This window comes from Taudactylus pleione, unplaced genomic scaffold (assembly GCF_031769625.1).
Source record: "Taudactylus pleione unplaced genomic scaffold, aTauple2 ptg000556l, whole genome shotgun sequence".
Lineage (NCBI taxonomy): Eukaryota > Metazoa > Chordata > Amphibia > Anura > Myobatrachidae > Taudactylus > Taudactylus pleione.
This window is the reverse complement of record NW_028284958.1, coordinates 22,119,513-22,132,470: the sequence shown is the minus strand read 5'-3', so window position 1 is coordinate 22,132,470 and position 12,958 is coordinate 22,119,513. Positions and strand designations below refer to the sequence as shown.

Sequence of the window (12,958 nt, the reverse complement as noted above, 5' to 3'; positions counted from 1 at the left end):
TTTTACACTGTTATTTACATACTATTGCCTGTACCAAGTCTGAACGATATACATGGCTAGAGCTAGGCATGTTATGAAAGCTATAGGCACACTGTACATGCGATGTGAAAAAAAAAAAGTGTTATTTGTATCCGCATTAGCAATGGGGGTCTAATAGTGAGCCAAGTATGCTAATGACCATTTGATAACTATTTATAACTAATTTAATAAACACTCACCAAGTTGAACAAAAGAAACAGGATCCTTATACATAATATATAAACAGTATTGTGTGTGTAGGTATCACGCTGTCTTCCAAATAGCATCACTTTAATCCTTTTCCAGTTGTAGACATTAAGGGGTCTATTTACTAAGCAGTGTTAGGAGACAGAGTGAAAAGTGATAAGAAAGTGATAAGGTGCCAGCCAATCAGCTCCCAACTATCATTTTTCAAACAAAGCCTGTGAGATGACAGTTGGGAGCTGATTGGCTGGCACCTTATCACTTTTCACTCTGTCTCCTAACACTGCTCAGTAACTAGACCCCTAAGGCTGGGTACACATCAGAACGATGTGTTCCCAGGGGCCGACGGAACGATATATTGTGTAATGCGTGCACAACACACTGCACAATGCAGTGGTATAACGGCGCAATGTACCTTGCCATGCGGCATTTAGCAGCATGGCATTGTGTACGATATCTTCTGATTGACCGTGCAGCATGCCAACCAAAAGATATTGTGTACGACCCACCGGAGTGCGCAATCGAGGGTACACACTGAACTATATGCATGTTATGTCGTTTCGATTTTCCCCGGAAATGACATATGCCGATGTCGTTCTGATGTGTACCCAGCCTAAGCTAATATATATGCAATACAATCCAACAAGCACAAATGCGTAGTAATGGAGGCAAACTCCATTTGTATCCAATAACAATCTAAACATTGAATCAACAATTCAAACAAAGTGGCCTATTCATGATCACTAATGGGCCCGTTACACATGAAGAAGCGCTAGTTTCCGTATATGTCTTTTGTAACAGGCCCATTCATTATTAGAAGCGTGATGGCAGGGCCGACGAGAGCCGCACTGGGCCCAGGTGACAGGGGACATGACCTAATCACGGGAGGGGTGCCCCCTTAGAAAAAAAAATTTCAGGGGCGCGATCAGCGTGATCGCTCTCCCCATAGGCATGGGAGGCTGCTGCTTTAGCAGTCACGAGCAGTCTCCCAGTGCAGCCCAGTACACAGCAGCTTGTGCTGGGCTGCTGTCACTTAAAAGGGAGGGGGAGCGGTGCCGGACACGGGCCCCCACCGGGCCCCTGCAGCAAGCCCGGGCCTGGGTAATTTGTACCCGCTGCCTCCCCCCTCTCGGCACCCCTGCCTGATGGGGCTGCCTAGTATTCAGCAAAATCAAAAACAAATTTTGGAGTTTGCCTGCAGGAACCTACTCCATCTTCAGTGGTTCTATGAGTACCGCTCCCTCCTATGGGAAAGAGGTCCCGGTTGAGAAGAGTGATCCGACTGGATCCCTCCAGCCCTGGGCAGTGCACGTGTGTGGATTCAGGTCACGCATGTGCGCAAACACTGTCGGGTCGATCTCAACAGTGTAAAGTCCCGCTACTACTAATCAATGGTGGAATCATCTGTGGTAAGTATTGCGGGGACCACTGCTTTTCAGAGCAGCCATACCCACACCAAGGTAATATTGGATTGCTCTGGTGTTTTAGTATCCACTGCCGCAACTCACTGCAAGCTGGATACTTCATTATCTGGGAATAGGCCTCAAACCGTTGTCCCTTTAATTGCAGCTTACAACATCCCTTTCAAATCACATAACATTGTCCCCGTTTATCTCACCGTTGTCCCTCCATTTCCTCCAGCACCACAAGCTCGGTAGGTTTCTATGGGGGATGCGATGCTGTCAGTTTTACCAAGTTGACTTGGTCCCGCGGCTTACGCCATGTTAAGATGGTGAAAGTCGCTGTAGCCTATGGGCTACGTGTCGCATAACTAGCCGGGAGAGGGTTCCATAGTGTAGAGACACGGGTAGAGATGCAGCTTGACAGTATCAGTAGTAGATGCTAACATGGCATTACCCTATTTGTACACAATATAATAATGTAATGATGTGTCATGTACACAAGAGAGAATAGTGTCTGGAAAGTCTTATTAATAAATGAGAAAGTTGCACACTAATCCCACACGCAAATTCTATTAAATACAAAGATCTTTTTTTTTCCTCCTTAATTAAAATGTGAATCTTAATTTCTGCTACAGTCCAAGTGGAAATATCAATTACATAATGTGAATAGATGGCCACAATGTCCTATAATATAGCAGCTGCACTAATGAATTAAGTATTGGTAATAATAAGCTTCTAGCTAGTGCTCTTGATCGCCATCATCGTTGTGTCTCATTCCACCAGCCTCCGATACCTGCAAGGGATACACTTCCTGACAGGTATATGTACGTATGCATCTAGGTCTGCTTCATTTGCAATTATGTGAATGCACCCTCACTGTACTGGGCCTACGCTCGCCTGCCCCTTCCCTACCTTGTTCTATAGGAGTAAGACACACCCATCAACATCATCAACTTGATGATGGCAACGGCTTTATCTGTTTTGTGTTTAAAAAAACCCCAAAAGATTAAATAAAGTAACCACTTTTTGCAGGGGTACATAGTGTACAGGACTATGTAGTTATAAAAAAACAAATTAAAAAAGTACATTTTACTTTACTGAGACCCTGAGCGGCAGAATGGAATGTGAGAAGAGTAATTGTAATAGAGAGAAACTTGCTGTTTGCTGCAAAGGATTGTGGCTGCTTATGGCAGGTCAGGGTTACATTTCTTACCCAACCTTGGCAGACCAAGTCATTTGGGACCTGCCACACTTATTAATTCATTTTAAATCTGCAGATAAATAAGATTCAGAATAAGTTTGAAATATAAAAATAAAATAATAATAATTTAAGTCCTGTGTAAAATGAAGTAACATTCAGTACAGATTTCACATTCAGATTAATGCGCACTGGGCCCATTATAGTTTATGTACCATGATAGCCTCCTTCTATTTACAGGTGTACACTGTGACAATGTCTGTGCTCAGGGACGCTGGGGACCCAACTGCTCCCTGTCGTGTCACTGTGAGAATGGGGGATCCTGCTCACCTGAGGATGGTAGCTGCGAGTGTGCACCAGGATATCGGGGAACCCTGTGCCAGAGAAGTAAGATAAATCCACACAACATGAGGGGTTTTGTGCCATTCACCTCTTTTTCCTGTTCGAAGAAGTAAATCTTATGGTTTATTACCAGTATCATAGTTATCTATTCATATGCTGAGACTTATCTTTATTAACGCAAATGTTATATATAAATAAATAATAATTGGACAACACGGTTGGGGTATTGGTTAACATTGCTGCCTCAAATCACTGTGGTCTTGAGTTCGATTCCGACCAAGGCATGATCTGTGTGGAGTTTATATGTTATCCAAATTTGCTGTGTGGGTTTCCTCCAGGTGCTCCAGCTTTCTCCAACAATCCAAAAACATACTGGTAGATTATTTGGTTACTGACAGAAATGACCGTAGTGTTTTATGTTTGTGTGCCTGTGTCATAGGGAATAGATTGTAAACTCCGCTGGGCCAGGCACTGGTGTGAATGGCTAAATATTCTCTGTAAAGCGCTGTGGAATACGTGTGCACTATATAAATGGGATGGGTACGGGAAGCCGGCACTCGGGATCCCTGCGGTCAGAATCCCAACGCCGGCATCCCGACAGGGTTAGGATACCGACACATGTCAGTAGGTATCCTAACCCTCTCCCTCCCTGGTGCTTGAACCTAACCTCCCCCTTAGTGCCTAAACCTAACCTCCCCTTGCCCGGAGCATAAACCTAACCCTCCCCTCTTAGTGCCTAACCCTAACGCTCCCCCTAATGCCTAAACCCTAACCCCAGTACTTTCCTTTGGGATTCCAACGCCGGTATTCTGACTAATGTCGGGATTATGACATCGGCATTCTGACCGTCGGAATCCCCACGGTTGGTGTATTGATCGCATCCGATATAAATAAATGTAAAAAAAATAAACATGTATTATAATTGCATGTGCCCAATTAACTCTATAGATGGCACTGTTGAGCTAGAGTTGGGCCTAGATAAATGGTCCTCTATGACACAACAATTTGAACATATCACTATACCAGTGTGTTCACTCATATACTTTATCCACTATATCAGTGTATTGATGACACACTATCATTATACCACTCTGTTAGCTCCAGTTGCCTTCGCAATCATATAATATAGCACAGACATTCACCATAATGTCACTGTACTACCTGCCATCACCTATTACAGGGCTAGGCAACATGTGGCACTCCAGCTGCTGTAAAATTATACATCCCAGCATGCACTGTAACAGTTTTGATATGATCTAACATAATACTGTGGCAGAGTATGCTGGGATGTGTAGTGCCACAGGTTGCCTACCCCTGGCTTATCACACACTAACTGTCACATTGCTGTACCAGCTTCAATCACACATTTACCATCATATCATCTCCGATCACACACCGTGTACCATCACCTACTGTATAATACACATTCACCATCAGTGTAGCAACTCCTATCACACATTTATCACTGTTCCAACTCTTATGAGACTAGTCACACTGTGTGAGTACCTATCACACACATTCACGATCACATCACTATGTCAGCTCCTATCACACACATTCACCATCATATCTCTGTACCAGTTCCGATCACACACATTCACCATCACATCTCTGTACCAGTTGGTTGCTATCACACAAATTCACCATTACATCTCTGTGTCAGCTCCTATCGCACACATTCACCATCACATCACTGACAGCTCCTATCACATTCACCATCACATCACTGACAGCTCCTATCACATTAATTCACCATCACATCGCTGACAGCTCCTATCACATTCACATCACATCACTGACAGCTCCTATCACATTCACCATCACATCACTGACAACTCCTATCACATTCACCATCACCTCACTGACAGCTCCTATCACATTCACCATCATATCACTGACAGCTCCTATCTCACACATTCACCATCATATCTCCATGACTGCTCCTATTTCACACATTCACCATCATATCACTGACAGCTCCTATCTCACACATTCACCATCATATCTCCATGACTGCTCCTATTTCACACATTCACCATCACATCACTGACAGCTCCTATCTCACACATTCACCCATCATATCTCCTTGACTGCTCCTATCACAAGCAATCGCCATGGGTACACCATCTCCTTATCACACATTCCCCATCACAGAATTGTGTCCGAACCCATTGTACCCTCATTACTAACTTTTCACTGAATCTTTACAGTTTGTTCTTCTGGATCCTTTGGACACCGCTGCAGCCAGACATGTCCCCAATGTGCTCACTCTAGCGGCCCGTGTCACCACATATCCGGCCACTGTGACTGCCTGCCAGGATTCTATGGACCTCTCTGTAACCAAGGTAATAATCAGATGTTCCTGACATGTCACCCACACAGTGGAAGGCAGCATAAAAAAAAGGTGACATGATCAGCCTTGTAACATCTGTCTTGAGAGATTTTTAGGCTATTTACAGACGCTGAGTATTATTTGCTACCATGGTGCATAGATGTAAATTTACATTAAAGTATAGCAACCAATCAGACATTTGTTTACATTGCCTAACTTTCTCTGGACAGATAAAAGCTAATTGTCTATTGGTTACTATGGTTTAGTACCAATCTGCAGTTAAAGTTAGTGAATAACCCTGTGTACATTGGAGAGGGTCTCCTTTATTCTTGCAGCAGAATAAATTATTTTGTACTGGTCACAGTACCCTGCCTGTGCGCTTGTCCTGTGTGCTTCTATCTGTTCTGCTCATGTCGTAACGCAGTTAGGACACTCAGCGATGCAGCCGATACAGGAGCGGAGCTTTATCACGGCTACCAGGCGCTGCCTCATTACCTAGATCTCTTTTCTTGGAAGACAAAATCAAACCAGAAAAAAAATCCTTCGCGGGGATAGAGGGCTTCTTATCAGATGGTTTGGGCAGGAGGGGGCCAGGTGACTAGGATTCAGAAGCTGCACAGACGGAGGGGGTGCTTGCTAATATCCCTGTCACACAGCTTGCGGATTACGCTGTCTGTGTGATTGGATGGTCTGTGCAAAGATAAGGTTTTATCACAATGGCATTTTTCTGATGTTTCCTTGTGGGATTCGGTTTTCTGATAATAAACCTGTGACAACCTCCCTCACTGTGTGAAATAATGCAGAAACACATCATCCCAGCGATGTGTCAGGACACCTCCACCCCTAAACATCAACAAGCTGTATTCACTGTCGCCGAAAAGCTGCACAGAGGGAGATAATTAGTGGGTGCACCACCCCCTTGCGACAAACTAGAGTTTAGTGTTCCCTTCCTTCTCTCCATGTCATTATATAAAAATAACAGCAATCATGTAGCTAGTGAAATACTCCAGTGTGCTTCTTCATAATTCTATTATACTCTATTTGGCCTCAACTACAGAGATTTCTATCATTTATTTTCCTTATTTAAAATGAAAAATGTCTGGTAGGCTTATTCTATAACCCATACCTATGTTTTCATATAAAGTGATATCCAGGTGCCATGCAAAACAAGCTGCATCCATGAAACAGCAATTCACACTAATAGACCAAAACGGCCCCAGCCAATAAGAATCAGCCTAATTCTAATGGGATATTGCTGTCACAGGTGACAGCCGAAGTAGACAGTCGCGGCTTCAACCAGCCGTGACTTCAGCGCAACTAGCCAGCAGCCTGATTCTTATTGGATATTGCTGTCACAGGTGGCAGCCGATGTGGACAGCTGCGGCTTCAGCCAGCCGTGGCTTCAGCGCAACTAGCCAGCAGCCTGATTCTTATTGGATATTGCTGTCACAGGTGACAGCCGATGTGGACAGCTGCGGCTTCAGCCAGCCGTGACTTCAGCGCAACTAGCCAGCAGCCTGATTCTTATTGGCTATTGCTGTCACAGGTGGCAGCCGATGTGGACAGCTGCGGCTTCAGCCAGCCGTGGCTTCAGCGCAACTAGCCAGCAGCCTGATTCTTATTGGATATTGCTGTCACAGGTGACAGCCGATGTGGACAGCTGCGGCTTCAGCCAGCCGTGACTTCAGCGCACCTAGCCAGCAGCCTGATTCTTATTAGCTGCTGCTGGACTTTACCATGATCTAACAGATGAATGTCTGAGGTCGATCATGATCAATGCTTTGGCCACCCCTGGTTTGTTGTAATGCTGTCAATACTAAATTCTAATCCCTAGGGACTAGAGTAGGACTGAAGAGTGGTTAGAAATCTACACAAAAAAGCAACGAAGGACCCCTGGTAGACATCCCACATGGGGAGGGGAATCGCAGGAGGCACACAGCCTCTCCTCAGACCACTCCAGACTGCACTGGGCAGATGATGATCACTGCAGGGGTCTATTCAAATTAAAGAAGCTGCAAATTCAAAACTAAGATCCAGGCTGCCAGTGCAGCCTAACGGGAAAAGAAAGTGCTGTCCTGTGGGCACCCTGCAGGATAAAAGATGGAGGATAATAAAATATTTGCAATTATTTAACATGCCATCATACTAAAGGAAACTCTATGCCCCTTAGTCCAGTGCCCCCTTGGGATGGTAGAGAAAAGGTTTTTCTTCTACTTCAAAAGGAGATTACCTTTAGATCTAGCATTAGCATCATAAAGATAAATGAGAGGTTTGAATGCGTTTTTACGTTAATAAAAATATTTTTCAAACGGTGTCTGAGGTTTGTTTTCTATTTCATGTTATCGTGGTTCCACAAGCTCCTAACAACTATGGGTATGCTGGCACTTATAGTTCCACAAGTCTCAGCAAGCCAAGTCAGTGGCTGCCAGTGTCCGCTGTGAATTGTAGTTCACCAATAGTATCTATTTTTTATTATTATTAGTAGTAGTAGTAGTAGTATTAATCTAACTATTACATTGGCAATTACAACCCCAGGGTTGACAACAAGAGCCCTAGTGCTATTCAGCATGGGATGTTTAACTCTATTTGTTGATTGCTCTCATTTGTTTTGAATTGTTTTATGGGCTTAGCCCATTTAGGCAACACTCCAGGTATTCATATGATAGTAGGACTGGTTTAGCTTGGTTTTGGTTAATATTTAAATGTGGGACCCCATGATGCTTCTAACCCTGTTTTAGTGGGGACCTGCTGCTGCTGGTAGAGAAATTTGAGAGGCAAGGAGCAGATTTCAATAAAAACTTTTTTATCTACTGGAGCTTCTCTGACATATAGCTCAATAGGCACTACATTTCCATGGGATTTGGGCATGTAGCGCACACAGCAATTAAAATGCATGGGCCATTGAAATAAATGGGAAAAGATATTTGTAACAAATTCCCACTTTGAAATCATTCAAAATGTGCATAGAGTGCTACTATTTACGAGATTAGAGAGCTTGAACAATGAATTTATAGGGGATTTTGTAATGTCTGCGAGATGCAGTCTCTAGCGAGATTCAGGCAAGTATGTCCATATTTTTAAAGTGGCAATTATTGAAAAGACAAAACCAAAATGATTGCCACTTTAAAAATACAGACTTAGGGCCTGATTCAGAGCCGCTCGTAAGCGGCCGCTCGTTCGCTCCGAGCGATATTTGCCCAACTGCGCATGCGTACGGATCGTTATACGCATGCGCGAACCAGTCAGTGCGGTCGAAATTCATGTGCTCGCAAAATAGCGAATGCCTGATAATTTGAGTGACAGGAGTAGGCGTATGTGGGTGGTAACGGGGGAAGGTGCTTGAAAACGGGGAGTGGAGATCCGAACGCAGGCGTGCTTAAAGGTCAAAACGGGCGTTTTATGGGTGTGCATAATTAAAACAGCAGCGTCATTGACCACGTCACTGGGTTATTTTATAGCCAGAACTGCTCGCAAAATTGTGGTAGCAAAAACCAACCCCAAGAATAGCGAGCAGTTCATACCCTGGTCGATGTACTCGATTTAATCTAATAAATAGCGGACATGACGTAGAATGCGAGCGGCTAGGGGGCGTATTTTTTCAAAAAACGACCGCAAGTTTTGTTCGCTCGTCAGACCTAGAGGCGTGAACAGACCGCAAAGAGCGAACGGTTGATTTGAATAGCTACCCCTATTTTGTGGACGAGCGAGCGCTAATTGCGTCTGGCTCTGAATCAGGCCCTTATACCATACATGGATAAAGAGAGGTTAGCTGAGAAATTCTTTTTGGTTTGGCTACCTTACGCCCATACATTGTCACCGGAGATGAAGTTAACTCTTAAACATCGTTTTTAGCTAACAGCCAGGTACAACTTGGCTCTACTTGATGGAGCTGCACCCTTCTAGTTTAGTATACTGTCCAGTCACCCTTTTCTAGTCGATTTTGTCTTTTTTTTTTGTCATGTTGTCATCCTTGTCACATGACTCCAATGTAACATGTTGATTTGTTGGGGTATATTTACTAAAGTGAAAGTTTTTAGAAATAAAGATTTTGCCCATAGCAACCATTCACATTCTACTTAACATTTAACTAGCACCTTCTAGAAGATAATAGCTAGAATCTGATTGCTATGGGCAACATCTCCACTTCTAAAAATTCTCAATTTAGTAAATTTACCCCGTTGTCTTTGTTATGATATCCTCTATTACTCCCGATTTACATTGTAGGAATTACTGCTATATACCATTTTTTGTATTTCCCTGAAAAAATTTTTCATGCATTTGTTTTTGTGTTTTTTTCTGCTCTAACGATATCTCTGTTGAATGTATTGTGCTTGTGTCCGTAAAAATAAAAAATCTAAATTACAAACTTGTAGTTCCTCAAGAGGTGGATAGAAGCCGTTAGCTGGCCTGTGACTTACAGCAATGTGTATGAAAACTGAATATTCTATCCCTCAATCTAACAGTTTGCCCAAGTGGAAGATTTGGAAGAAGCTGTGCGGAGGTCTGTGTCTGCAGCAACAATGCAACCTGCAACCCTATTGACGGCTTGTGCCAGTGCTACCCGGGCTGGATAGGCAGCGACTGCTCTGATGGTAACTGACAGTCTTTACTTGGGTTCTAGTCAATAGATCTACATTAAAAATGATGATAGTGTCTAGATAGACACCAAAGTCAATAGGTAGACTGGGACAAAAAGTCGACATTGAAATGGTTGACACAAAACATGGTTAACACATGTTTTTTTTTAGTTTGATAGGGTTAGGAACATACCAAAGGGTTTGGGTTAGGCTCTAGGAGGGACGGTTAAGGTTAGGTGCTCACCCCAAAGGTTAGGGTTAGGCACTTAGCGGAGGGTTAGGCACCAGGAGGAATAGTTGAGGTTAGGCACTTACCCCGACGGTTAGGGCTAGGCACCAAGGGGGGGGGGGAGTTTGGGTGAAATTTAGGGTTAGAACACAAACAAAAAAAGTCAACCATTTTTATGTCGACCTTTTGTACCCATATATCTTCACCCATGTCAACAGTGTGTCCGTCAACCCTTTGTCCCTGTCTACCTGTGACTGTCTACCATTTGGGGTCTATCTAGACATTGTCTACCTTTTACTGTAGATCTTTTATACCAAACCCCTTTTACTCATTGTTGAGAAGTAGTTACTTGGAACATAGACGTTTTGCTGATGTCCCGTGTTGGTCTGCATCATGTCAGGACCCATTGCATAGGCAGTTACTGTGCAGAATCCAGGACAAGTCTATTTCCAGACACACCCCAGCCCAGGAGTCATTTTCTTGTATTTTGGTGGCCTCTCATTCTCTGAATTATTTTCCTTGAGATGAGTTATTACTTACTGATGTCATTTATTGCTGTGGAGCCAGCATATCCCACATAGCGATACAATTGAATTACATGTGATATATAATAAGTAGATAGCAGTAGATGCTGACCTGCTCCTGACTGTGCTTTAATTGACTTATAATGTTTTTGTTCATTGGCAGTAATGGAGGAAAGCGTAATCCCAGTTATAGCTGTCCTATCATTACTAATAATTTTATCTCAATCAGTACTACTTTAGAAATGACATCCCTGTATATAAGAGGGTAACCTTGGACCTCATTTAGAGTTGAGAGCAAAAATAGCTTTAATGTGTCACTTTGCATCTTTGCAAAACCATTTTGCGCTTCGAAGATCCATTTAAAATGTGACCAATTTAGGGGTTATGTAACCAGCTGGGTTTTGCCTTTAAAATGACTGCCGCTTTAAAAATACGGGAAGCCCCAAAATACAGGAAGCCCCTTAGAGTTCTGAATTGTAGTGTAAACCTAAAGCTGTGCAGTATTTGTTTGCTACATACAAAAGCCTGAAAGGAAAACAGAATGAACATTTGCACCCCTCACATAACATAATGATTTGGCATGGTGCAATTTTACACCCTGTAGCTGCACTTGCTCCTGACTGAAGACGCTGGTGTTTCATAAATGCCTACTGGGCATCATGCCACAGGAATTATTTGTGAGTGAGATGAGACTGCATAAACATTCATTATAGTAGTTTAAATAGAAAGATGCCACCCTCCATTGTTCTGGAATATAATATAATTTTGTTTGTATTTTTATAAAACCTAATACAATGAGCAATGTACAAAGAGATGACTGATCCGTATTTGTTATTTTAACAGAATGTCCCTCTGGCCTTTGGGGTCCAGATTGTATCCATACATGTAACTGCCACAACGATGCAGAGTGCAGCGCTTATGATGGAGAGTGTAAATGCACAGCTGGCTGGACAGGGCTGTACTGCACACAGAGTAAGTACAGTGAGAGAGGTGGTTAGTTCTTTTCTGTAAGTATTGGCATAAAGTACATTCTACTTCTGGTTTAGTCAGGCAGTGGCTCTCCAGCTGCTATGGGACTACAAATCCCAGCAATGCACTGCCAGCCAGCGGTTATCAGAGCATTCTGTGACTTCTAATTCCATACCGATTGCTGTTCTATTTGTTGGGCTTCTCCTGCTCTATTTTACATCTGAATAGAAAGACCCTTAATTACCACTAATTTAGTGTTTATGGGGGAATGAATAAATGCAAAAGTGTCTTTTAACAATTGCCACAATATATGATATTGATCAGTAGTTTTACTGTTTTCAGGAAACCATTTTGACCTGCACTTGTCCCTTCCTGGGGATTGTCTGTCTAATCTGTTGCTCAGAAGGTGCTTAGAAATGGTCATATTGAATGATGGAAAATTGTCCTTTCATGTAGGAGAAAGTATTAAAACCAGGAATTTTGTTGAAACCAAAAACACCACATGTAATGATATATCCTTGGGAGGGCAGAAATAGAGCGTGTCTCATGTCAGTTCTCCCAACATTTATAGTTTAGGAGGAGGGGGTGCAGTCACTCTACATTGGAGGGGAGTCACATTTATCCCTCTGGAAGAACCGTCTGCCATCAGCCCCTTACTCCTATAAAAATACCTGACACTGGTACAGGCAGCATTGAAGGCACATCACCTAGTGGAACATATTTCCTAACTGGGAGGGTTTGTCAGTCCCCTCATCAGAACAGTCGGCAGGTTTATCAAGTTAAATACAAAGCTGTGATTTAATCAGTTTGGTTGTATTTAAACTGTAGAGTAAACTGTGCTCGGCAGCTAACTGTAACTCATTTTCTACACAAAAATCAATGTGCTATAGGAAATGACAGGCTTAGACGCACTGGCAGTCTGTAAGGAATGGTACAAGCGTAAGGCGCAGCAGAAATAATGCTCAGTGTCTACTGTGCGTTTTAAAACATTGTTGTCGTCCTTTGAACTACAGTGACTCTAGCAACCAATTTAACTTTAGAAACTAGTTATACTATAGAAAGGGGCAGGGAAGAGCCAAAAGCATATTATGCTGTCTATGTTCAGATTTGGAAGTCAGCCATAAGAGGGAATTACTGCCCCCTGCTGGCAACTACTGTTTTG

At 43.0% G+C, this 12,958-nt stretch overlaps 1 protein-coding gene across 4 annotated transcripts in view; it reads left to right on the top strand.

Moving 5' to 3' along the window:
- Positions 1-12,958, top strand: part of MEGF11 (multiple EGF like domains 11) — a 386,527-nt gene that overhangs the window by 341,039 nt on the left and 32,530 nt on the right. For all 4 annotated transcript variants that reach the window (XM_088452756.1, XM_088452754.1, XM_088452755.1 and 1 more), the window contains exons 14-17: positions 3,064-3,210; positions 5,376-5,510; positions 9,961-10,089; positions 11,671-11,799. In XM_088452756.1, coding sequence (XP_088308882.1) covers positions 3,064-3,210; positions 5,376-5,510; positions 9,961-10,089; positions 11,671-11,799 — 540 coding nt within the window. The remainder of the gene's footprint in view (positions 1-3,063; positions 3,211-5,375; positions 5,511-9,960; positions 10,090-11,670; positions 11,800-12,958) is intronic.